This window comes from Panthera onca, chromosome D2 (genome assembly GCF_046562875.1).
Source record: "Panthera onca isolate mPanOnc1 chromosome D2, mPanOnc1 haplotype 2, whole genome shotgun sequence".
Lineage (NCBI taxonomy): Eukaryota > Metazoa > Chordata > Mammalia > Carnivora > Felidae > Panthera > Panthera onca.
The window spans coordinates 65,836,226-65,859,676 of record NC_138349.1 but is presented as its reverse complement, the minus strand read 5'-3'; the positions used below and the strand labels follow the sequence as shown (position 1 = coordinate 65,859,676).

General features: G+C 40.1%; 1 protein-coding gene across 35 annotated transcripts in view; it reads right to left on the bottom strand.

The window, feature by feature from the left end:
• The window catches only part of ANK3 (ankyrin 3), a 687,918-nt gene that overhangs the window by 36,051 nt on the left and 628,416 nt on the right, over positions 1–23,451 (bottom strand). For 31 of the 35 annotated variants that reach the window (XM_060642689.3, XM_060642719.3, XM_060642717.3 and 28 more), the window contains 9 exons: positions 21,102–21,313; positions 19,661–19,868; positions 16,628–16,724; positions 15,714–15,942; positions 14,944–15,069; positions 13,889–14,011; positions 13,426–13,452; positions 12,282–12,363; positions 404–8,206 (listed from right to left, as the gene is read on the bottom strand). In XM_060642689.3, the coding sequence (XP_060498672.2) occupies positions 404–8,206; positions 12,282–12,363; positions 13,426–13,452; positions 13,889–14,011; positions 14,944–15,069; positions 15,714–15,942; positions 16,628–16,724; positions 19,661–19,868; positions 21,102–21,313 (8,907 nt within the window). The remainder of the gene's footprint in view (positions 1–403; positions 8,207–12,281; positions 12,364–13,425; positions 13,453–13,888; positions 14,012–14,943; positions 15,070–15,713; positions 15,943–16,627; positions 16,725–19,660; positions 19,869–21,101; positions 21,314–23,451) is intronic. The other 4 variants (XM_078434291.2, XM_078434293.2, XM_060642732.3 and 1 more) reach the window with 2 other exon arrangements.

The following is a 23,451-nucleotide window of genomic DNA, read 5'->3' as shown; positions in this document are numbered from 1 at the left end:
TCGAACATGCTGACGAGCTAGCTACTGGACAGCGGTTACAGAATCATTGTGTCGGTGAAAACACCATGATGGGATCTCAACATCTCTGCTTTTACTTTGACAGAATCATTATTAGTACATTAAAGAAAAAAAAAAGGTTGCTCATCTTGAATGACACCAATGTCTTCAGCATGCTTCCCTAGCTGTCTACAGTGTCGTTTGGTTAAAAGGGAGGAAGAAGAGTGTATAGACAGCACACACAGATGACAGTGACAGAATGAGAAACTACGGTTAAGTCACTTCACAGGCAATCACGACAGTTCATGCACTAGGGTCTACGAGTCGGAAAGTGTTTACAAACTACGCTCGCTCTCCGGGATGTGAGCAAAGAGTGCTCGAGAGACCTGACTGCCTCCGTTCTCACCAGTCCTTCTACTGCTCCTTTTCCCACTGCCGGCCTTTTCACTCTTTGATTTTAAAGGTGCTGCCTCTGTTTTCTTATCTCTAGCAGACTTCGTGGTAACTGAAGGCTGGCCACCCCGGGAAGTCTCGGACAACGACGTGTTTCTTGAGGTACTGTCTTCCTCATCGGACAACTCGGACTGCATCTTTTTGTCTTCTTCAGAGAGGCGGTCCACAAGCTTTAAGGTCTCACCACTAATTCCCTTAAAATATTCAATGGAATGTTTACATACTTCCTTAAGCTGACTCTTCCTAACTTTTACTATGGCGGTGGTGGTGGTGGTGGTGGTGGTGGTGGTAGTGGTGGTGACACAGGTGGATCTTACCTTTACTGGCAACTTGGATGGAAGCTGTTTGGCCTTGCCTTTCTCTGGCTGCCCTTGCTTTTGTGTGGCACATGCTTTTCTAACTACGTTATCTCTGTGTGTGTCTTTTACTGGAATTCTGGACTTTACATCTACACATGAAGAAGAAATAAGGGTTTTGGTTTTCTCAGATTGACTGACCTGCTTCGTTTTACTCACTTTCATGTTTGGCATATGACTTGGTGGGCAGATATCTTTTGGTGAAGTGGCCTTTATGGGAAGTTTGGATTTTCGCCTAATCCCTATCGATTCCTTGGTCTTTGGCTGCTCTCCAAGAACTTTCTGCTTATCTCTTACACAGTGTCCTTGCAGTACCCCTGTCTTTTTTCCTGATGAGATTTTCACTGGATTAGCTTTCTCTGTGGTACAAGTGGGTGCAGAATGTTCTGTCAGAACTATATTACTTGTAATGTTATCTGTCTGTATAGTGGAAGAATCCAAATTGTTGTTGTTATTAAAGTTATCTTTCTGGAAATCATGTTTTTCTTGGGGCCTAGTGCCCATGTGGCTATTGGCTGTATTTGAAATCATTGGTATAGTTTCATTCTCTAGTCCCTGACAACTGGTCATCACAGCTTCTATCTTATCTGTCACTTCTCCAGGGCCTTCTTTCTTCATGGTCATGGTGGATGCAGAAATTCCCATTTTTATAGGCGTGCGCAACTTGGGGTCAACTTTAGAGGTGCTAGTGGCTGCTGCCGATTTCTCCAGGGAGCCACTACTGGATGTGCCTTCCTGACACTCTCCGCTGGTCGGGATGCTGGGGTTGGGTTCGACTGGAGGTGCCTCTACATTTCTCTCTAGATTGGTTTCTACAGTGGTGTCCCCTGACTGTGGCTGTGGTGTGGCAGTGACCATACTTTTATCCCCTTCCCCCTGGTCCCCTGACTTCCCTTCAGAAGTATGCTCACCAATCTGGAAAAATTGGAGCCTCTCTTCAACAAAATCCCTCTTGCTCATGTCAATTGCACCACTGCGAGTCATCTCAAACATTTTCCCTTCGTGAAATGGGAAGGGGTTAGGCTCACTAGTTGGGGTACTTTCATCAGTTGGCGTTCTGGCTGGCGTTGTATCAGGGGTTGTTGCTGGCGAGCGGTCTTCCACAGCCAGACCAAATGGCTTAGTTTCATCTTCCCGTGATTTACTGTCAAAAACTTCATCATCCCCTCGGTTATTAGACCAGGGATCAAAATCTAGACCTTTGGTAGCTACTGTTTTAAAAGGAGTGGCAAATTCTTCATCTACTTTGTAACTGAAGTAAGTATCGGGAAACACTGATCTGTCAGGATGTCTGCCTTCTAGAGTGAAAAACTGGGCCCCTGATTTCTGATCAGTCTTATCAGGGGTCCTTTCAGATGAGGAACTTTTAGAAGGTGGCTTATCTTCGTCTGGTCCCACCCTTCCCTCCTCCTCCTCGATAACTTCAAGTTTACTTTGGCTAAAGGAGCGATCAGCTGGCTTCAGAATGCCCTCTGTGTTCCAGACATCTTTCTTGATTTCCATGGTTTGACTTGGGAGTTTAGAATCACTCTCTGTCAGGCCATCATCTTCATCTTGCAGGTCATAGCCATCCAGAGAGTCGATCTCCGTGGCATCTGTGTCATGAGAAAACTCGGCCGTGGTAGCAATGGAACACTCTGTGATGGACTGGTCATTGTTCCCATTCTGGGCAGTTTCATTCTGAGGTGAATCAAGGCCAAGGCCAAATTCGTTATCTTTTCCAGATCCATTGGTTTCCAATTCTTTCTGGTTGGAAGCCTTGTCAGCAGGAGCTTTGGATTTGGTCATTTCTTTTTGTTCATCGTCTACTTCCTTTAATTTGAAGGTGTATTTTTTAACTGGGACCGGTTGATAGATGGACTCGTCATCGCTCGAATCGCTGACGTCTGCCCCGGGAGGAACTGGAGAAGGTGGCTGCACTCTGATGACTGGTTCAGCCAGCTGGTACTTGTCATGTTCATCTTGCAGACTGACTTCAATCATGTCAACCTCTCTTTCAGGGAGATAATGATGCTTCTTATCTGGCTCCATCTGGTCTGCATCCAGTGGTGGAGGAGGGGGGAACTCAATATAGGCAACCCTACTGGTTTTGGGTCTTTGGTTAGAGTCTTTGCTCGCATCGGTAGGCATTTCACGCTCCACGGTTGCTTCCTCCACCGTAGTCTGCTTTAAGGAGGCTGACTTGGCCTGCTCCTCCTCCTCAGATTCCTCAGAAACCTCAGGGATTGGGCTGGGTTTGCCTGGTATATAAGCTATGAGCGAGTCTGGTGTCTTAGACGTGAATTCATAACTCACTTCCTCTGAACTGGGTGTTTCCGGGGTTAAAGGGCTTTTCCCAGAGCTGTCTAGAAAGGAAACTTGTTCTAGAGTGTCGTCTTCTGGACTACCTTGGGGAGAAGGAGGCTGCTTCTGCTGTCTAGTTGTATAAAAGGTCCCCCTGGTCTCTTGTACTGTCTTACACTCCTGACTTATGATCTTTTTTACACTTCCTTGTTGTATCTCCTTTTCATACTGCTTCCCCACCTGTACAAAACTGACATAAACAGGTAAAGTTTTTATGTCTTTCCCTCCCTCCGTCTGGGCTAGTGGAGCAACTCTTTCCAATCCATCAAGGGGACTGTGGTCGAACACATCACTAGAGGGAGATTCCTTTCCTGGGCTAAACTCTAAGGAATCAGGAGATTTGGTGGGAGAGGTTTCAGTTTCATCAAGAGGAGGGCATAAGCCTACGTAACTCTGGCGTTTGGAAACTTTGCTGATTTCTGAATAGGTAACTTTTTCGTCTTCTATAGAATTAAAGTGCTGTGTCTCGACTGTCTCTTTACTCATACTTGATGGGGACAACTTTGGTGATAGTTCGTGTTGGGGGAACGTCGGCTGCTCGCAAAAACCATCAGGAATATCAGAAGACAGTATTCTCCGTCCCTCTGCAGCTCTGACCGGGATGTGTGATGCTGCTGAGCTCTCACTCCTCCTGGAAGGTTGTTCCAGAGATCCACCCGGCCGTTCCCCTTCTTTCACAACATATTCCCTATATAAGACCTTTTTGGAGGGAGATTTTACAGTCATTTCCTTAATTTCTGAGAGAGAACCATTTGTTAACAACTTGTGTTCTCTCTCAGTCACAGACATAAATTCACTCCTTTGATCAACAATCTTACTCTCAGGGTGACCAGTGTGATTCTCTCTTACATCATGAACAAGTACATGTGAAAGTTTTTCTTTCTGCGACTTATTGTTAGCAGCTCCAGAACTTTCCCATGTTCTAAAGACCTTTTTGTCCCATGGTCCCTTAGTTGCTAAATCTGAGGTTACATGACATGCCAAGTCTTTAGGCTGTTGCTCAGAAAAATAGTCAGGCATTGCTTTACTTGACATTTCAGTTCTCTGTGTCTTCACATCCTCGGAGCCAGAATCATTTATGACAATTTCATTGCTTTGGACATGTTCATCTTTAGCTTTCAGGACCATAAAATCATTTTGCACAGACACACTTTCATCTGGGAGGTCTATGGCCTTCTGCTGCTTTTCTCTAGCAAAAACTTGGTAGACAGGCAGCTTGCTCTCCTGGATTTTTTTGACTGGGATTCTGGATTGGCCCTCCGGCTTTTTGTCTTCTTGAGACATGTCCTTACTTTTTGCCTGTGCGCCTTGTTCAAATTTTAATCTAATGGAACTGAGTTTGGATTGTTTGAGCTGAAAGCCAGACTGGGGCCCTTCTGGTGCTTTGCTCTGTGAAATGCTTTCTTTGGCTTCCTCCATGGACTTGCTGTCCTCAGGCTGTTGGGAAGGAACCTTCTTCTCTGGGCTGCTCGGCAGACTGGATTCTTTCCTCTCATCAGCTTTGGGGAAGCCTTGTCCATCATGGCCATGCTGCCTTGCCTTAACCCACTCATCATTGGATGCCAACAGTTCTGTCAGCAGTACCTTCTCGGGGCTGCTACTGGTAGAGCTTTGAGAAGAGTATTCTTTACCATTTCTAGGGCGTGGCTTTTTCTCTGGGGACTGCAGTTCATCATTAAGCTTTTCGGTTTTGTCACGAAAAAACTGTGACACTTCAGTCAGTTTTTCTTCAGCTTCCTTCACAGTCCTGTCCACCCTATCTTCATATATCAACTTCTCTCTACCTCTGTCTAATCTGTCCTCAGTAAAGCGCATCCACATGGCATGTTTTGGACTACTAACATCGCCAGAATAGTGCAACACTGTCACTTTATCAAAATGCTCATCTTTAGACACTTTACCTACACCATTTTCAGACACATCTTTATAGATTTTGGAGAGAATTTCTTTTTTGGGGGCAGTGACTACTTTTTCTCTGGACCGCTTATCAGACCCCTGTAACTCTGAGCTAGGGGGTCCTGCATGGTCTGTAACCGATTCCTCGGTATCAGAGTGAGACACATCTAGCTTTTCTGACAGAAGCATTTTCTCAGCAAACCTGTAAGACTCCCCTCTTAGTTCTGACAACTCATCGTCATGGTATTCTATTGAGTGTTGACTCAAAAGCTTCAATGTTTTATAAGAGTCATCAGATATGAGTTGAGCAGAACTAGGGCGACTATCTTCTTCTTGGGACACAGGAGTGTTTACTCTGGAAGACTCCAGATAAGAAGGCAATGACTCTTCAGCAGTGAGTTCTTCTTCTTCTTGCTGACCCTGTTCCTCTGAACAAGGAAAAGCATCGTGTTTTTCTGGCAGAAAATCTTTTATGTTAATATCTCCCCGGGATAAGTCTTTCTGATATACATACATTTCCTTTTCTGGATGCTTTTTGGTTTCTCTAATAATGACTTCAGTGGGCTCAGCTTGGTTACCTTTTTCGATGTGGACTTCTATTATACGCTCCAGTTTGGGTTTCATTTGGTTGTCCTTCTCTGCATGCTGGGCTGAGGTTTCAGCAGCAGACTTGTGAACATCTGGAGGCACTGCCGACTTATGCTCAAACAGACCTGCCAGTTCTTTGGAAGGGTCCCGCCCGGACTGAAAGGCCTTCATGATGTCATGGACTGACATGGTTTCTTCAATTCTTTCAGAGGCACCTTCACTGCCTGGTGGAGAATGATAGACCATTCTGGTGGTCGTGGTTATGTGAGTCTCTTCCTTAACACGCATGCCTTTGCTTAGAACCCGACTGTGGTCATCTTCTTCACCGTTGGCTTTCATTTGAAATGCTTTCACTTTTTCCTTAATACTAGAGGTGGTGGGCTTTGGCTCCAGTTCTGTAAAAGTAGGTGAAGGTTTGGGTGACACCGGCTCCTCTGGTTGGCCTGGGGGAGCATCTCCAGCCGAAGGTTCATAGCTCCTGATAACATGCACCACTTCAGTTCTTGTTTCTGTAATGACAGGAGGGATGGGGACTTCGTGAAAAAGTGGTTTAGGGCCAGTGCTTTCAGCACTCTGTGGGGCTGAAGGCGTTTTTTCACTTCTTGTTTCAAAGCCACTGTCAGACAAAGGGCTTTTGTCTTGGTCATGTTGAGAAAAGTCATCCGGAGACTCTAAAATAGTATCTGTTCCAAAAAAGGAATCGGCCATTTTACACAACTCTTTCTCAGAGGTGGAAGGCCTCATGGAGGCTGGAGGCATTTTGAGTTTGTGTTCCTGCAAAGCAATTGCTGGCTTCAGAATCCTTTTCTGTCTCTCTTCACCATCCTTCTTTGCATCCTCAAACTTGTACTTTAAATTTGTCAACGAACTACTCCCAATATCATTTGTTAAGTAGTCAATAACTTTGGTCAGGTTATAATCCTTCTCGGAGGCGGCTTTTGCTTTCACTTGCACTCTCTCTGGCAGAGTTGGGGAATGGATCGTGGCAGCTTGTTGTCTTGCTTCTCTTATTTCTTCCGAACTAAATTCTATCCAGTCGTCTTCGGGAGAGAGTCCTTTGTCACTCTTTGGTGATTTGGGTGGTCCTTTATTATCTACACACACATCTTTTTTAAGGATTTCACTCACTTTCACCAAGTCTTCCTTTACTTTCTCAACAATTTTGAAAGGTTCTTCATCGTCAATTCTCCCTTCTTTCGGGAGTTCGGGTTGGAATGGCTTCTCCTCAGGCACGTCTGTTTGTAGTATTGCGGTCATCCGCATGAGGTCCTCTTTCATTTCAGCCACGTCTTTTAATATCTCCTGACTGGAAGATAAAGAAGATGGTGTAGACAACTTAAGGGCAGAGGGTGCAAGGAACAAAGACGACTTAACTGGAGATGAAGTTCGATTGAAATGGGGCTGAGGACGTGTCTCCGTAGTCAATGTTTTAATGGGTGACAGCAAGGCTGCTGCTGATTTTGTAAGTGAACTAGAGTCTGGAAGTTTCTTTAATGCTGGTTCTGGCAAAACATTGACTACAGAGTATACTGGCACTGTTATTATAGATGAAGTTACAGATGAGGTAGTTGCAGATATTGACGACCCAAGGGATGTATAGAGTGCACTTGCTGAAGGAGTTCTTAGAGACTGAAAAGCGGATGGTGCTGAAGAAACATATGACCTGAGTGGGGAAAATGGCATCGCTGTCGTGGTAGAAAACACTTTATCGACTGTGTCAGTGGCTGCGCTAACCACAGAGCTCACAGAGTTTGTAGCCATAGAAATTTTTTCCTGTAACGTGGCAGTGGCTTTGCATCCATTAATTAAAGTTGAAGATGACGGATATTTCAGGGGGGAAATAGATCCATTGACTAATGCTACCTCTGCATGTCCAGGCATCTGTTTCACAGGTGATGAGAGAGAGGGGGCCATTGTAACTTTAGCTGATGAAATGACATCAACTGCTGATTTCACTGGAGACACCACTGACTTTAGAGGCGAAGATATTAGCGGTGCTGCTGATGTAATAATTGACTTAAATGGCAAACTTGAGGAATACATATTAATGTTTGATTTGGGGGAGGCAGGGGGGGTCATAGTAATTGACGACCTCTCCAGAAGAGACCCCGCTGTAGTCACTGGAGAGGTTCGGGAAGAAAACGTAGAATTGGATGCCAGCCCTTTTAAAGGCGAGGACTCTGGGACTGTGGGAGCTCTAACCAGGGTACCAGAGGAAACCTGGATATTGTACGGAGATTGTGACACCACTGTTTTTATCGGTGAAGAAATTGTCCGAAAGGATCTAATCGGAGATGCCACATCACTAATGGATTTAACTGAAGATGTAGTCGACGCGCCTAATGTGGATTTGATTGGAGAAGGAGTCGAAACAGACCATATTGATTTTAACGGAGAAGCTGATGGCGTATTAGAGGAAGAGCTTGATAAGGAAGTGAAGCCTGACTTGGCTGGCCCAGGCACTGTGATCGGAGCTGTTGTCCAGGACTGGTATGGTCTTGTAGAAAAGAATGGCTTGTATGAGTAAGTGGTGGGGAGGGATCTTGTTGCTCCTGCACTCCGTTCAACTGTTTCTTAAATTTTAAAAATGAAATCAAACACAAAAATCAACAAAAATGGTTGAGAAACAGAGAGACCAGAGAAAAAAATTGGTCAGTAAACTTTGAAATATTACAAAAGCAAGTACAATTGTTTGCATGATTTAGAATGGAAGAGGCAAAACGAACAATTAAGTAAAAGAGGAAAAAAAAAACTCCACAGACATAACCAATCCAGAATTAAATAAATAAATAAATAAATAAACAAACAAACAGAAAACAGAGCAATGGGAAATGAAAGACAGAAAAAGCACATCGCAACCAAATAGGCCAACAATGAAAAACAGAAAACATGAGGAAAGAATTAATGATGAGAAAAATAACCACAATGGAAAACGGTTCCCTTACTTCCTATTGACTTTCTTATGTGCTGGTTTCGAAAGATCAGCAGCCATTCTGTTTTGCCTGTATAGGTACACGTTCGTTTTGTGCAACCATATAACTTTCATTTTAGTAATTTCTAATGCTCCCTCTCCTTGAACCTTTCGGTGATACAGATTGCACCTACTCAGAACCATATCAATGTGTGCAGCTATACATTAAATATCTAGAACTCTTTTTTTAGAAAACTACTCAAGCCTATTTCATGCAGAATCCAAAGTAACTTTTATGTGACAGGCAACTGATTGCAAACCGTGAAGCCACTGGATTTTAAATCTGTATCTTCCATGCATGATTCGGTTATGCTTCACACCCATAAAAAGCCAATAAGAGCAAGAAATTTTCTGAGTTAGAACTTCAAAAGAAACAACAAAGAAAAGGAATGTTTGCATTTATTTTTTCCCATGCAGCATATTCCTTTTGGTGAGGAAAAAGAAAATGTAATATGAAATGATTTAAAAATGCATGTGTACATACACACAAAGGGGGGAAAAGCGGAAAATATGGTTCATGGTTACCATAAGCAAGCAAAGCAACTGAAAACATCTTATCATGCGCATTATATCACGGCAAACAAGCCAATGAAGTAATACAATTTTTATGCCATATTATGCACAATATATAAACTTTAAAAATACTTTCACAAGAGCATTTAGAAAGAAGAGTACACTTTTTCCATGAGATGCAAAATCTTGGTACCTTTTGAGATTTTAGGAAAATATTTAATACCGCATACTGAAAATACATCTGCAACTAAATATATCCATATCCAGTGTGATCTTCATTATGGAGAAAAGCACATTGTTTATTTTGGATATTCCCCCCTCCCCCCCCCCCCCCCCAATCTATCACACTTTAAATTCTCAAAAGGTATCATGGGAAAATCTAAAAAGCACAGTCGTATTTTTAACACTTCATACTTAAGTATCTGCAGTGGGATCCAGTATATATTGGTATACATATTTATTTATCAGTGGCAAAGGTACCAATTCTGGTGCCTTCCCAGAATGTTCATGGGGCTCATGGCTGCTCCAAAGAGTAGAGCAGCCGTGAGGCAAACCTACCACTAGGAAAGATGGATTTAGTACCAGCATTCATCTGGCAATGGGACAAGAAACACACAAATGAGGTAAGCACACTCACTGGGGGAGAGCAAATGCACACTTGGTCCTCTCTACTTCTACAGCTCTAACAAACAAACCGAGTTGGTCACAGAGATTTGGAATGCCTGCCAAGGCCTAATGGTCTATGTCAAAGTTGAGTACAGTTTCGCTCCCAGAAAGCACTGGTTCAGAATAATAGTGAAACGCGAAGAGGAAATGACAATCTGCTTCATCTCTTATGCTCCTCTTCATGCTGTGCCCGGGCCATTGCTACAATCCAGTCCTTGGATTAGCAGCTACTCCCACAAGGGTGAAGATTTTCATTCCTAGTGTACATTTAAATTCAAATATTCAGAACATGTCCTCTTCTAAGCTTACATATTATAATAAAGAAACGTGGAAGAACTGAGGAAAAACTCACCCGTTCATTACCCCTCCTAGTCATAATTCTCAATATTATATTGCTTAATATATTTTGGACACACCATACTACAAATGGAAGATTTGGGGATTCCTTCACTTTAGTGACTTGGGCTCAGCCCAATGTCTCAAGAGAATTTATTTTTATAACTACCAGAAACTGGCAAAGCATCTCTCCTTCACCACTGAAGGCTGGCTCCGTCAAGCAATGTAGTCTTCTGAACCACATGTATGGTTTTAACTTTGCATGAAGTAGCCAATTTACTGATTGGTTACACATTTTATGCTTAAATGACACATATTTTGTGATGCACTTTATAACAAAGAAAATTTCTGGGAGGTTCTGGATGTCAGGCACTGAATTACACCAGATTCTTTCTTTCTTGTTTGGGAGGTTGGGGTGGGGGTGGAAGGGACAGGGTACTGAGAGAAAAGCTGCATCACTTGCAGTTCTAACACCAATTCAGAGGCCATGACATTTCCTTAGTTTTTAGTTCTTAGTCCTTTCCATTTCTCTGTTTACCAGTATTATGCTCCCTTTCATAAAACAGAGAAAAGTACCTTCTTCCTTCTATCAATATGTTATACCATAACCGAAGCTAACTAAAAAATAGCAACACTTGCATAAATGAAAAAAATTTAGTTGACTTAGCACAGACCTTACCTCAAACTCATATAGTCCCCCAAATACTTTAGGGACCAGAATCATATGGGAGCTCACCTGCCCAGAGGTACCTTGGACCTAAAGAAGCTGGTCATGGAACCTGTCCAAATCTTAAGTATCTTGCCTGGGAGTCCCAACCAGCTACCCTCTGAGAGCCTTAGATTTGAGGCAAAATAGTATTCCAAAGAAAAGTACTCAAAGAATATTTAGTCTTATTGAAAAACCATCTACTTATACACATATATTGTCCTTGCTTTGTAGAATAAGAGGAGTTAGTTTCATCCCTTATGGTTTTGGAAGGATTTAGATATTTATGCTAGAGACAAAAACTGAGATCTGGAAAAACATTTATAAGTGTGGTAGAGCTCCATTTCTCTTATGCTCTCCGTTTTGCGTCTGGATATAAAAGTTCCGCCAGTAGTCAAGGAGCTAGACTCCATAAGATTATGCTAAGACCTTTTAAGCTAAGTACTAGAGTCTTCCTGCTGTACATTGAATATGCTATGTTGGCCCACAGAAACAAGAACTCAGGAAAGGTGGGAAAAACCAAAGATGTGGCTCTTATTTGTAATTTCCAATCCTCCCTAAACTCAAGTTAACTGTGAGTAATGGGAAACAGCCAGAAATTATTCACTAACAATTATTTGTGTAAAACTCCTTTTCTGATGGATCAAACACAGTGCTACTCTCAGCACTCTTAGCTCCTGTTGATGGAGGGATTCTCTGGAGGGCTGAGGGGATAGGGGAAGATGAAGTGGGGAGGGAGATGGAATGAATGAATATGACTGAATGGATTTATACCCTGATACTTGCAAGCCAGTTAACAATGAACCAAAAAAATCACTGAAAGAAGAAAAGGGCTTAACCAGTCTAGTGAAGACTAGCCTTGGAAATGGTACTTAATAAAGATGGGTGGGGGGTGGGGGTAGTGGCGGAGAGGGAGAAAGGAAGGAGGAGATACGAATTCAATAAGCAAGTGCCTCAAGAACGTAGGAAGATACACTTCTTGCAAACTGGGAAGAAGGAGAATCAGGACTGAGGTATAATGACCTACCTATATTATGAAAAATGAGATGAAAATCAAAGTTACATTATCACTTTTCTACCAACCTGAATATATAAAAATATTTTCTCCTTTGAGCTTAGATTTAAAGCAGCATTGGTGCATTATCTCCTAGGACAGTTAACAATCACAGTGAAATCAAGGTTTTTAAAGACAAGTAATGAGTAGATGTTTCTAAATTTTAAAATAGGTAGGGGCTTTTTAAAAAAACTGTTTTGAGGTTATGATCTAAGGGTGTTTGTGCTTCACATCTTCAACTATGTACAAAGTATCAGTTACATTTCATGATAAAGTTTCCCTGCAGGCAATTTTTCTTTTGCCATTGGGCTTCCAAATGACCCCCAAATTCAATTTGTACAGAAAAAAATGTCTCTTCTTATAGACATCCACATAGATTAGTAAATGTGTTAGAAAACTCACTCATTCCAGGCTCAGTCAAGTAGCTGTAGCGCTTACGTAACGCTAAAGATGCAAAGCTCTGTCGTCTATCTGCTTTCTCGGCCTAAAAAAGAAAAAAAAGAGAGAGAGACTGTGTCCAAATTCCTTGTGACCTCTGTATGGTTTTGAAACATTTTGAAGGATGGCATGTTGATGACTGGTTTATCTCTATTTTTCTTCGTATGGATTCTCCTCATGAAAATGGTAATTCCCTGTTGTGACTCTACAACCCCAGCCACTGTCTCAACCAAATTCCCATCATTTAGCAAATATAAGAGCACCAACACAGCAGACTACAGGGAACTACAAATACAAGACGAGCGTTACAGAGACTTCTGATGCTGAGCAGTAAATTTTCCCAAATCCTTCATATTTAAAACACATATATCACGATGTACACTCCCTCTATGTGAGTACATTCAAGGGAAAAGGGCACACGGCGTCTCATTCGGATTACTGCTGCTGTTTCTATATGTTCAAAGGCATAAAGTGTGGATGAGGTTAAAAAAGGGTTAATGGCTTTATTAGAAATAAGATTCTATTTATTATTACTGGGGTATGAGTTTTAAAAATCCAATTATCATATAACTTGGAAAAATATTAGGAGATGCCTCATAAGGAAAAATTCATTCAAAACCAAATGGAACTACTCTACTATACCCTTAAAAATGGCCAAAATAATTTTCTTTAAATAACAAATATTTATCAGTAGCCATGGAACACATAGTTGGTATTACACAGAACAACTTGACTTATACAATAAAACTTCATATGTTACTCATAATCTTGATTTGACTGTTACACAGAGTGGATACTAGGTGGAAATATGGAAAAATGTATATTTACACATGCCAAGCTACTACATTTAAAAATGTTTAAAGAATTTTAGTTTCTCTTTTTCAAACACTAGCGGGATCACATTCCTGAATGCCCTGGAGTGTTCTTATGTACATGTGGAGGAAGAGTAAACCATTCTTTAAGAAAACCGTACACCCTTTACCTCACTTACGCTAAGATCTGCCAACATATAATCTGTTTCCCCACTTCAGCCCGCTGTAAGTTCTTGTATACAGTTTCAATTTCTATTCTATCTCTGATAGAGTAAAAGCAGAAGTGTTCATATTACCTCATCATCTTGATCTGACTCTGTCTCCTTTTGGTTCCAAGAGGCATTGCAGAGACAAGGAATATTATAATGGACAGCAGGGAAAAGAATATCAGGATATGAAAAGGACTGAGTAGAAAGCACAAAATGCAAGCTGAATCAAGAGAGCAAAGCAAATCAAAAGAAGCCAACACAAAATATCAAGAACTGTACATCCACGGCAAATTAATGTGTGACATCATTTGAAAGCATAAAAATCTCTGAGCTACCAGCAGAAGCAGAAGCACCATACAGAGGACTCCATCATACAAACCATAACAACTTGACGCCACGGTAACAAGACTCAATTTACACAAAGAGACTAACACAACTGGAGTTTCAGGAACTTGAATCATGTTACAAAGCATTCCTTAATTGCATACCAAGGGCCCACTTCTTCACGACCAGGGGAAGAGAGTCACAATAAACCAGTATCAAAAGATACCTTTTTATGTGCTGGCAGAGTGATATTTAAGTTGCAAACAGCTGTTTGAGGCAGTCCTTTTGTTGTCTTTGGTTCTTTCAGAAAAGACAGACGACCACAGGGCTCTTGGCTGGTGTCTCTAATCTAGAAGAATTTAGGTGGTTGACAGTTATAGAGAGGGACTTTTCTGAGGATTCCTGTCTATACAAGGATTAAACATGTTTATTTTACAGAGCCCTTCAAGAGGCAAGAAAAGTAAAGGGAAAAGATGATGGTAATAGTTACGGAACAACCACCGTGGTCACATGTAAACTCAACGGGATTTAGAATGCCAGGTTCCTAGATTAGACCCGGGATTGCTGTGTCTTCTTGTTTTACCCTGGTAATATGCTGTATAGTCTGGGTTATATACATTTTCTTCCATCTAATAATTTCTCTTTCCCAAGGCCTCAGTTTTAGCAACAATAATAACAGCAAATAACTGTCCCATGTCCTTCTGTTCTCGGAGGAGGAAGTTTCTCCAGACTGTCCTTGGGCTCCATCAATATGGAACTTAATTATGGGGTTTGGATTTCAGCCATTATTTGATTAATAAGCATGAATGAGATCTGATGCATTTTATTATTCTATATTGTTTGGTCTGACAAATATTTGCTTAAACAGAAACAATCATTTAGCTGTTTAAAAGGTAAAGGCTCTTTTTTGCTAATTATAAAGCTTTCCTGGCTCAAAAGTGCCCTGGGGGAGAACTCGGGCAAAATCTGACCTTGTTCCTCTGAATTCAAGTTTGGTGGGTTATTTCAAACTGGGTAAATCATTAAACTTTTTTCTTTTTATTCTCTAAGAGCTCTTTCTAAAAAATATTTATTTATTTATTGAGAGAGAGAGGGAGAGAGAGAGAATCCTAAGCAGGCTCTGCACTGCCAGAACAGAGCCTGATGTGGGGCTCAAACTCACAAATCGTGAGATCACGATCTGACCTGAAATTGAGTCAGAAGATTAACTGGCTGAGCCACCCAGGCGCTCCCCACCTTTTTTTTTTTTTTTTTAATTCACAGAGTCTATTGATGATTTACCTTGATGGAAAACGGCAGTCTATTTTCTTTGAAAGCATAAAAGTTAAAAACCAGCTGCTGTCCCCCTTTAGTAAGTGGGGCCAGATTTCCATAACAATCAACATAAATAGGTTTTCCTTCCAGAACCTTTTGGAGTAAAAGAAACACATAATTTAATGTTAATTAAATTGGAAGAATTTTGAAATTTTAAGTCACATAATATTAAAACACTGACATATTTCTATGTCACATTTGTCTCCTTATTAGGAAATTACTTCTATGGTGTTACTTGCCACAAAAATAACTCTTCAGGCTCACAATTCAACAATTGTGATTGGAAACCAAATCATGCACATGTATAAGACAGAATTATATATTCAATTCTATTCCAGCAACCTTAGACATGTTTGAGAAAGTGCTGACATCAATTGCTTATTCATACAGACTTTGAAAGTTGGTTGTTTTTTTTTTTTTTACTCCAATACTTTTACTGAGTTTGCAAATGGAAAATCCTAGTAATGTGCTAAAGACAGTGACCATAAAAATAAAACAATTCAAGTTACCACAGGGAAGCACTGACCATGATGTAGATTCATTACTACTACATTTAAACCAAGATAGCCTCATACAAAGACACATAAAACATTAGAGGATAAGTCTATATCAAATTTTTTAACCAAAAATTGCAATCAATCATGAGCTTGATATTTCTAATAAGTGCTATTGTAACCTCAAGAGACAACCCCGTATCTGGGGAATGTAATAAAACAAACTTGTTATGAACAAGGTACCTCAATATCTTTGCTTCTTGCAACTTCTTCAAAATTCTCTTGCTGCTCTAAAGTTTTGTCCACTTTGTCATCTGTCATGCAGAAACAGCGCAGGGAGGATTCTACAGGATCATTCATTTTGGCAAAAACAACGAACTTGGCCATATATGGAACACATATTAGTTCTCTGTACAGCTGTGAGGCTAACCCCACAGTTTCTAAAACTTGATGGCAGTCTGCAAGCCAAAATCTGAGAAACACAGAAGTGTGAAGATGAGATGATTTTAGCGAAATCTTAAAAATAATCATTAAAAAGTCAAAGCATATAAGGGAATGATACCAAAACATTAACTCGTTCATTTAAACAAACAGCAATGATGCGTACTCTGCTTACAGAAGGTCTACATTTATTATATGTTTGTTCCTTTGCTGAGGAAATGCTAAGGATTTTTTTTCTCTCTTGTCCTTCCCATAAGATTCTTATTCCCCTCGTATAATTACCCATGATGAGCCTTCCCTTCTACTCCTGCTTAAGAGTTTAATCTCTTACTTTACATTAGAAGGAATAAGGATTTTATGGAAGAAAATGGGAAAGACATGGAAATCCTATCTTTTTTCTTTGAGACTATAAAAATTAAAAACAAGTTGCTGTCTTCCTTTAGCAAAGGGGCCAGATTTCTACAACGATCAACAGAAATAGGTTTTTACAAATTGCTGAGAACTAGCAGAAGCAAGTCTAGCACCATAGAGCTGCTTGTAAGAACTGGATAAAATGACGTACAGTAGTGAATTTTACATTTCTGAGTTAGGCCCAAGTTCACCATCAAAATTTTTAAAATTAATCATACTGGTGGTATTGAGCACAAAAACTTTTACTTTCCAAAAGTTAATAAAATTAATTCCTTAGTGCTTTTGGGAATCCTTTATTTCCATACCTGGCTGAAACATTGGTTGTAAAAGAGACACAATCCTTTATAAATGTCAGAGGTGTAGTTCCTGTGATGTCTTCCCACTGAGCAGGCGAGGTGCCTCCTGAGAGAACAAGAGCAGATACGTTGACGTCATCATGGGAGATGCCCCTTATAATATCTTCTTCACCATCCTGTTCTTCCTGCACAGCCGGAACTTGCAAAACTTCAGCAACTTTCAATTAATGGCATGCCCTAAAGGTACTTTTCCTCTATTCTCCTTCTAGCACTATTGCTACCTTATAGTGATCTTCTTGTAAGATATTACATTTTTTAAAGATCATTTTTCTGTTTGGCTACTAAAGAATATTTTAAACCTGGGGCAACCACAGACTATAAAGCACATTTTGTAAGTGCAATTTATAGGTGCAAAGATTAGTTGTTCAGATAGACAATATAATTATCTTACTTTTAAATTTTTTAAAAAATACAAGAACTATCAAGAAAGTTAAGAAGCAGCTTATTTTGTTACAAAGGAAATTGAAGAAGATATAAAGAAATGGAAAATCTTTCTGTGCTCATGGATTGGAAGAATAAATATTGTTAAAATGTCAATACTACTCAAAGCAATCTACACATTCAATGCAATCCCAATCAAAATTGCACCAGCATTCTTCTCGAAGCTAGAACAAGCAATCCTAAAATTTGTATGGAAACATGAAAGACTCTGAATAGCCAAAGTAATATTGAAGAAGAAAACCAAAGCTGGAGGCATCACAATCCCAGACTGTTGCCTCTACTACAAAGCTGTAATCATCAAGACAGCATGGTATTGGCACAAAAACAGACACATAGACCAATGGAATAGAATAGAGACTCCAGAATTGGACACGCAAATGTATGGCCAACTAATCTTTGACAAAGCAGGAAAGAATATCCAATGGAAAAAAGACAGTCTCTTTACCAAATGGTGCTGGGAGAACTGGACAGCAACATGCACAAGAATGAAACTAGACCACTTTCTTACACCATTCACAAAAATAAACTCAAAATGGATAACGGACCTGAATGTGAGACAGGAAACCATCAAAACCCTAGAGGAGAAAGCAGGAAAAAACCTCTCTGACCTCAGCCACAGCAATTTCTTACTTGACGCATCTCCAAAGGCAAGGGAATTAAAAGCAAAAATGAACTATTGGGACCTCATCAAGATAAAAACCTTCTGCACTGCAAAGGAAACAATCAACAAAACTAAAAGGCAACCGATGGAATGGGAAAGATATTTGCAAATGACATATTGGGCAAAGGGCTATCCAAAATCTATAAAGAAGTCACCAAACTCCACACCCAAAACACAAATAATCCAATGAAGAAATGGGCAGAAGACATGAATAGACACTTCTCTAAAGAAGACATCCAGATGGCCTGAACAGGCACATGAAAAGATGCTCAACGTCACTCCTCATCATGGAAATACAAATCAAAACCACACTGAGACATCACTTCACGCCAGTCACAGTGGCTAAAATGAACAAATCAGGAGACTATAGACGCTGGAGAGGATGTGGAGAAACGGGAACCCTCTTGCACTCTTGGTGGGAATGTAAACTGGTGCAGCCACTGTGAAAACAGTGTGGATGTTCCTCAAAAAATTAAAAATAGATCTACCCAATGTCCCAGCAATAGCACTGCTAGGGCTTTACCCAATGGATACAGGAATGCTGATGCATAGGGGCACTTGTACCCCAATGTTTATAGCAGCACTTTCAACAATGGCCAAATTATGGAAAGAGCCTAAATGTCCATCAACTGACGAATGGATAAAGAAGATGAGGTTTATATATACAATGGAATACTACTTGGCAATGAGAAAGAATGAAATATGGCCTTTTGTAGCAATGTGGATGGAACTGGAGAGTGTTATGCTAAGTGAAATAAGCCATACAGAGAAAGACAGATACCAAATGTTTTCACTCTTATGTGGATCCTGAGAAACTTAACAGAAGACCATGGGGGAGGGGAAGGGGGAAAAAAAGTTACAGAGAGGGAAGGAGGCAAAGCATAAGAGACTCTTAAAAACTGAGAACAAACTGAGGGTTGATGGGGGTGGGAGGGAGGGGAGGGTGGGTGATGGGTATTGAGGAGGGCACCTTTTGGGATGAGCACTGGGTGTTGTATGGAAACCAATTTGACAATAAATTTCATATATTGAAAAAAAAAACCTGAGAATAAACTGAGGGTTGATGGGGGGTGGGAGGGAGGGGAAAGTGGGTGATGGGCACTGAGGAGGGCACCTGTTGGGATGAGCACTAGGTGTTGCATGGAAACCAAGTTGCTAATAAATTTCATATTAAAAAAAAAAAAAGCAGCTCATTTTGTACTGCCTAAATCATTTAATTTTCCAGTGTAAGAAGAGGAATCAGCTAGTCATAGAAACTACTCATAGAAACAAAAAAACAACCTATCTTAATCTAGGACTTTCTGTTAAAAATCATATTAGGATGATCAAATGATGAACTAACTTTGGAGTCCAGGTGATTATCACAACATGTGTTCTCCTGACCTTATAGCTTTAGTCTATTGGATTATATTCGTGACTTTGTGTGGTGAGCATCATGCCTTTGCTCTTGCTCTTCCCTACTCCTGGTTCTCTGTGGCAGCTCTGTTTTGTCCAAAGCCCACCCAATCTCCTGTAGTCTAAAGGATTTTGCTAGGTCCACTGCCTCTGTCTAGGTCCTTGAGAGATTATACAGCTGCTCTAGGAGATTCAATACTATCTCAATAACCTTAAAAGAGTGCAATTATTAATACTACACTTAATGGCAGGGAAAAGAATATCACTGAATTTTAAATGAGTCATGATCTCTGCATCTTTAAAGAAAGGTACAGGGATAAAAGGTACAGAGATGAGGTGACAGACAAGCAAAATGTTTTATTCGTTTCTTTTTTCCCTATGCTTATAAAGTTGGCATGGATGTTTCAAAGGCTTTATATTTTTGTACAGAATGACTGCAAATGTTAGCTAGCATCCAGGGAAGTACAGCAGCAAGTTAACCAAACCTGTAATGCTACAGAGCAGGCGCAGATTGGGCGTGGTATCTCCCTTGTACCCGTTGGACACGCCTTCTCCTGAGGGCGGGGGCACCGGGATGGTCATTGTGATAGGTTTATGGAATTTCCTTCTTCTTGGTTCCACGGTGACGATTGGGCTAAACGTTGCTTTGTTTCCAAGGATCTTTTTCACAATTTCATCTGGAACAGGCTGGGCCTAGAGACAGAGAAAGGACCTTAAATGGAAGTTAACATTTTTCTGTCATTGGAAAATTGACTTTTTAAGCGAGGAGGAAAAAGCTCAAAACAGACAACCAAAAAAAAAAAAAAAAAGAGAAAGAAAAAAAAGTCTTTCTTCTTAATCCTTACTACTTCAGGAGGCCACAAAAAAGAACCAAAACAACTTAACAGTGTAGCAGGAACTGGTCAGTGTGTGTATTTCCCCAGCAGAAAACAGGCAACAGGAGCTTTGAGTGACAGAGAGTGAATCAAGTCTCACAGCATAGAAGCCTTTTAGTCTAACTAAAAGTAAAGGTCAGCAAATATTGAGTCTAGTGTATGTTAAACCTTTGCAGGACATCCAGTAAAACATTACATGGGCAATGTGTGCCCAGGCAAAAATTGAGGTTTTTCAGAGTTAAGTAACAAAAGGGCACTTAAGATTTCAATTCTAGACTACCAAACCTAATGTCTTCCTTATGGCTTCTTTGCTATTTGGTAAAATACTCAATACAAGAGATAGCTGAAGGGAACCTCATGTCACTGAAATATAAGGTGGTGTCCTCAGTCACAAGTTACTGACGGCCTTCTCAGAGTTTAGAGTACTTGACTCTAAAAAAACCTCACAAAAAGAACAGGAACTCTAAGTTAAACTATTAAAGACTATATTAATTAACACAAATTAAGTTACCTTCCTTACTATTTTCCTTTTTCAATAGGTCTAGCTGAACAAGTAAATATAAGAAAGACCATCCTTGCCAAGATTTTCAGTTAGCCTTCCAAACCAAAACAAGTTCTAACTGGTCTGGATAAAACCCAGTGTTTATGATCTACTTAAATCAAAATGTGAAAGCTTGCAAGTTTCCTTAGTACTGATTTTCATGCTATGGCATATTATAAATCAAATCAAATACAGTTTATTTCTTTAATGGTATATTTGCTCTTTTGGTGCTCTTGTCGCACATACTGAGACCAGTAACCTATGGTTAACAAAACAATCTTTCATCAGAAACCAAGGTATACTTTTAAAAGAAAACCCTAAAATACATACCTTATTTAATAAGCCACTAAGCTCACTTTATACTTCATGAACTAGGTTACTGCTTCCCAAACCGGCCCACTGCTTTGATTAGCAATATCGCTGGGGTGAGTTACCACAACGGTCTTCTGAGCAGAGCATGGTCACACGGTCTCTACCTGTGCCAAGGAAACAAGCCTTTGTGAACATTACCTGGAGGCCCACGCGGATTCTTTTGGTTAAAGCACCCTCTGGGAATGAAGCCTGGACAAGGGGCACAGTAGTGCTGCTCAGAATCCCGCCTTCAGGGCCAATCTGGTTGCTTTCCTGCTTAATCCGTGAAACCACAGCGAAATACTGGGGGAAGTCCTTTGTGATGATCCTGCAGATACGCTTTTTCCCTAGCTCCTCTGGGCTGTCAAGTTCTGCAAGGACAAATGAATGAAAGAGCTGTGAGAAGTCAATCTACACAATACCTGGAGATAAAATGAAGTGTAATTTCAAGAGATAATACTACTTATATCCAGTGGTCTAAACAGTTTCTATGATTGAAAGGAAGTGATAGTGACCTTAACAATACGAAGCTTTGTAAAGCCAGTATCAAGCTATTCATATATAATATTTATAGGAAAATATTTCTATGAAAGAGGAACACATATATTCAAAAACTGGCATTTACCTCATCTGAACAGAGCTCTACTCTGTAAGAAGAGATACCTCATTCTGTGATTATTTACAATAATCTGCCCTCAGCTGCCAAAGTAGGAATGAATCAGAAGAAAGTCGGGCCTCATAAGAAAGTGAATAAAGACTAAAATATGTCTAAAAGGCTCTAACACTTTATTTGAAAGCCTCTTTTAAAAGATGTTTAAATTACCCAAATGATTAATGTCATCAACACCAATTTCTGTCTGCCCACAGATAACCCTCATGCATCAATCTGCCTATCCACAATGGACATATCTTCTTTCCTCCTGTGCACTGCCAAACTGACTTCTTCCTGTCTGTCCTCACTCTGGAAAAGGATTTACATTTGTCTAGCCCTGCTGTCCAATAGTGTGAGTCACTTTTCTTTGTACATCACGTCGAAAGGTCGAAGTCCAGCTGATCTGGTTGTGGAAATGGCTTTGCCCTGCCACCCCTGTCCGAGCCACCTCCTAGCCATCTCCCTGTCACCCGCCCCTCCTTACTACAATTCGTTCCCTACAGGGCAGCCAGATGGGTCTTCTTTGAAAAGCCGGATCTGATGCATAATGTTGGCAGGTTTAATTTAAATAAATGGTTTTTTAAATCATATGAAATAAATATTCAAGACTAGTCAAGAGTATTTTGGAAAAATAGGCTTGTGAGGAAGAATTTACTTTATAAGATTTTAATAGTTATCTAGAAGTATCAAAATAAAATTTATATGGAGAGACATATAAGAATATATATAAGATTAGATAAATAGCTGAGCGGGATAAAAACACAGAGCAAGAAATAGATTTAAATTTATATATGTATACACACATATGAGGTATATATATAAATGCATATATATCAACTTTTATGTATTATATGTTATATATTTAAATCAAAGTCAGATATTTAAACTTCAAATCAGTGGGGGAAAGATGGCTGATTTAAGATGGTGCTGACATAATTGAAAATCCGTTTGGCAGAACAGAGATAATTCACTATATTTTATCACATATAAATATAAATTCCAGCTGGATGAGAGACTTAACTACTTAAAAAAATTAAAATATTACCATAAAACAATCAAGAGAATATGTCTCAGCCTTAGTTAGGAGAAATTTTTATATTTAAAACTGGAAACCCAGAAGCCTAAAAGATAGTTTTGGCTATAAAAATGCAAAGTTTTCTATGGCAAAAATAGTAAGCTTAAAAGACAAAAGGAAAGGTAATAGTCACACATGGCGAATAATGGATTGATATGCTCAGTATCAATGGCAGCTACAAGTTGAGAAGAAGATGACAAACAAGCCAATTGAAAACAGCAAAATATTATAAGTAGGCAAGTCACAGAAGCTGAAAACTGGTCAGAAAAACGCATATTAAAATGTTCAAACTTGATAATTTACATGGAAATACTTATTTAAACATGATACGAAATAAATATTTGAGACTAGCCAAGACTATTTTGGAAAAGTAGATTTGTGAGGGAGAATTTCTCCTACAAAAATTTAAAACTTATCTAGATGTATTATAATAAAACAGTTATATGGAGACCTCGCTCTCCAGCCACACTTTGCAGGGAGTGGGGGTTGGGCGGGAGAGGTTATTTCAATACGATGATCCCCAACAGGAAACACCTCTCTGAGAAGGTGGCAGTAGGGGTGAGATGCGAGGGTGCCAGGCAGGTAATGACTGACTAGTATAAAGCACAGAAAGTGAGCACAGAAGCAAGATGCACAAAAAAAAAAAAAATGCAGAGTCTGCTCCTTTTTAGGGAAAACTCTAATCTGCACATCTGTATACTTTTATAAGAGAAATCTGTAGAAGAAACATTCTGGTATTAGCACTGGTCACTTCCGAGGCCTGGGAGATGGGGTTGAAGGTG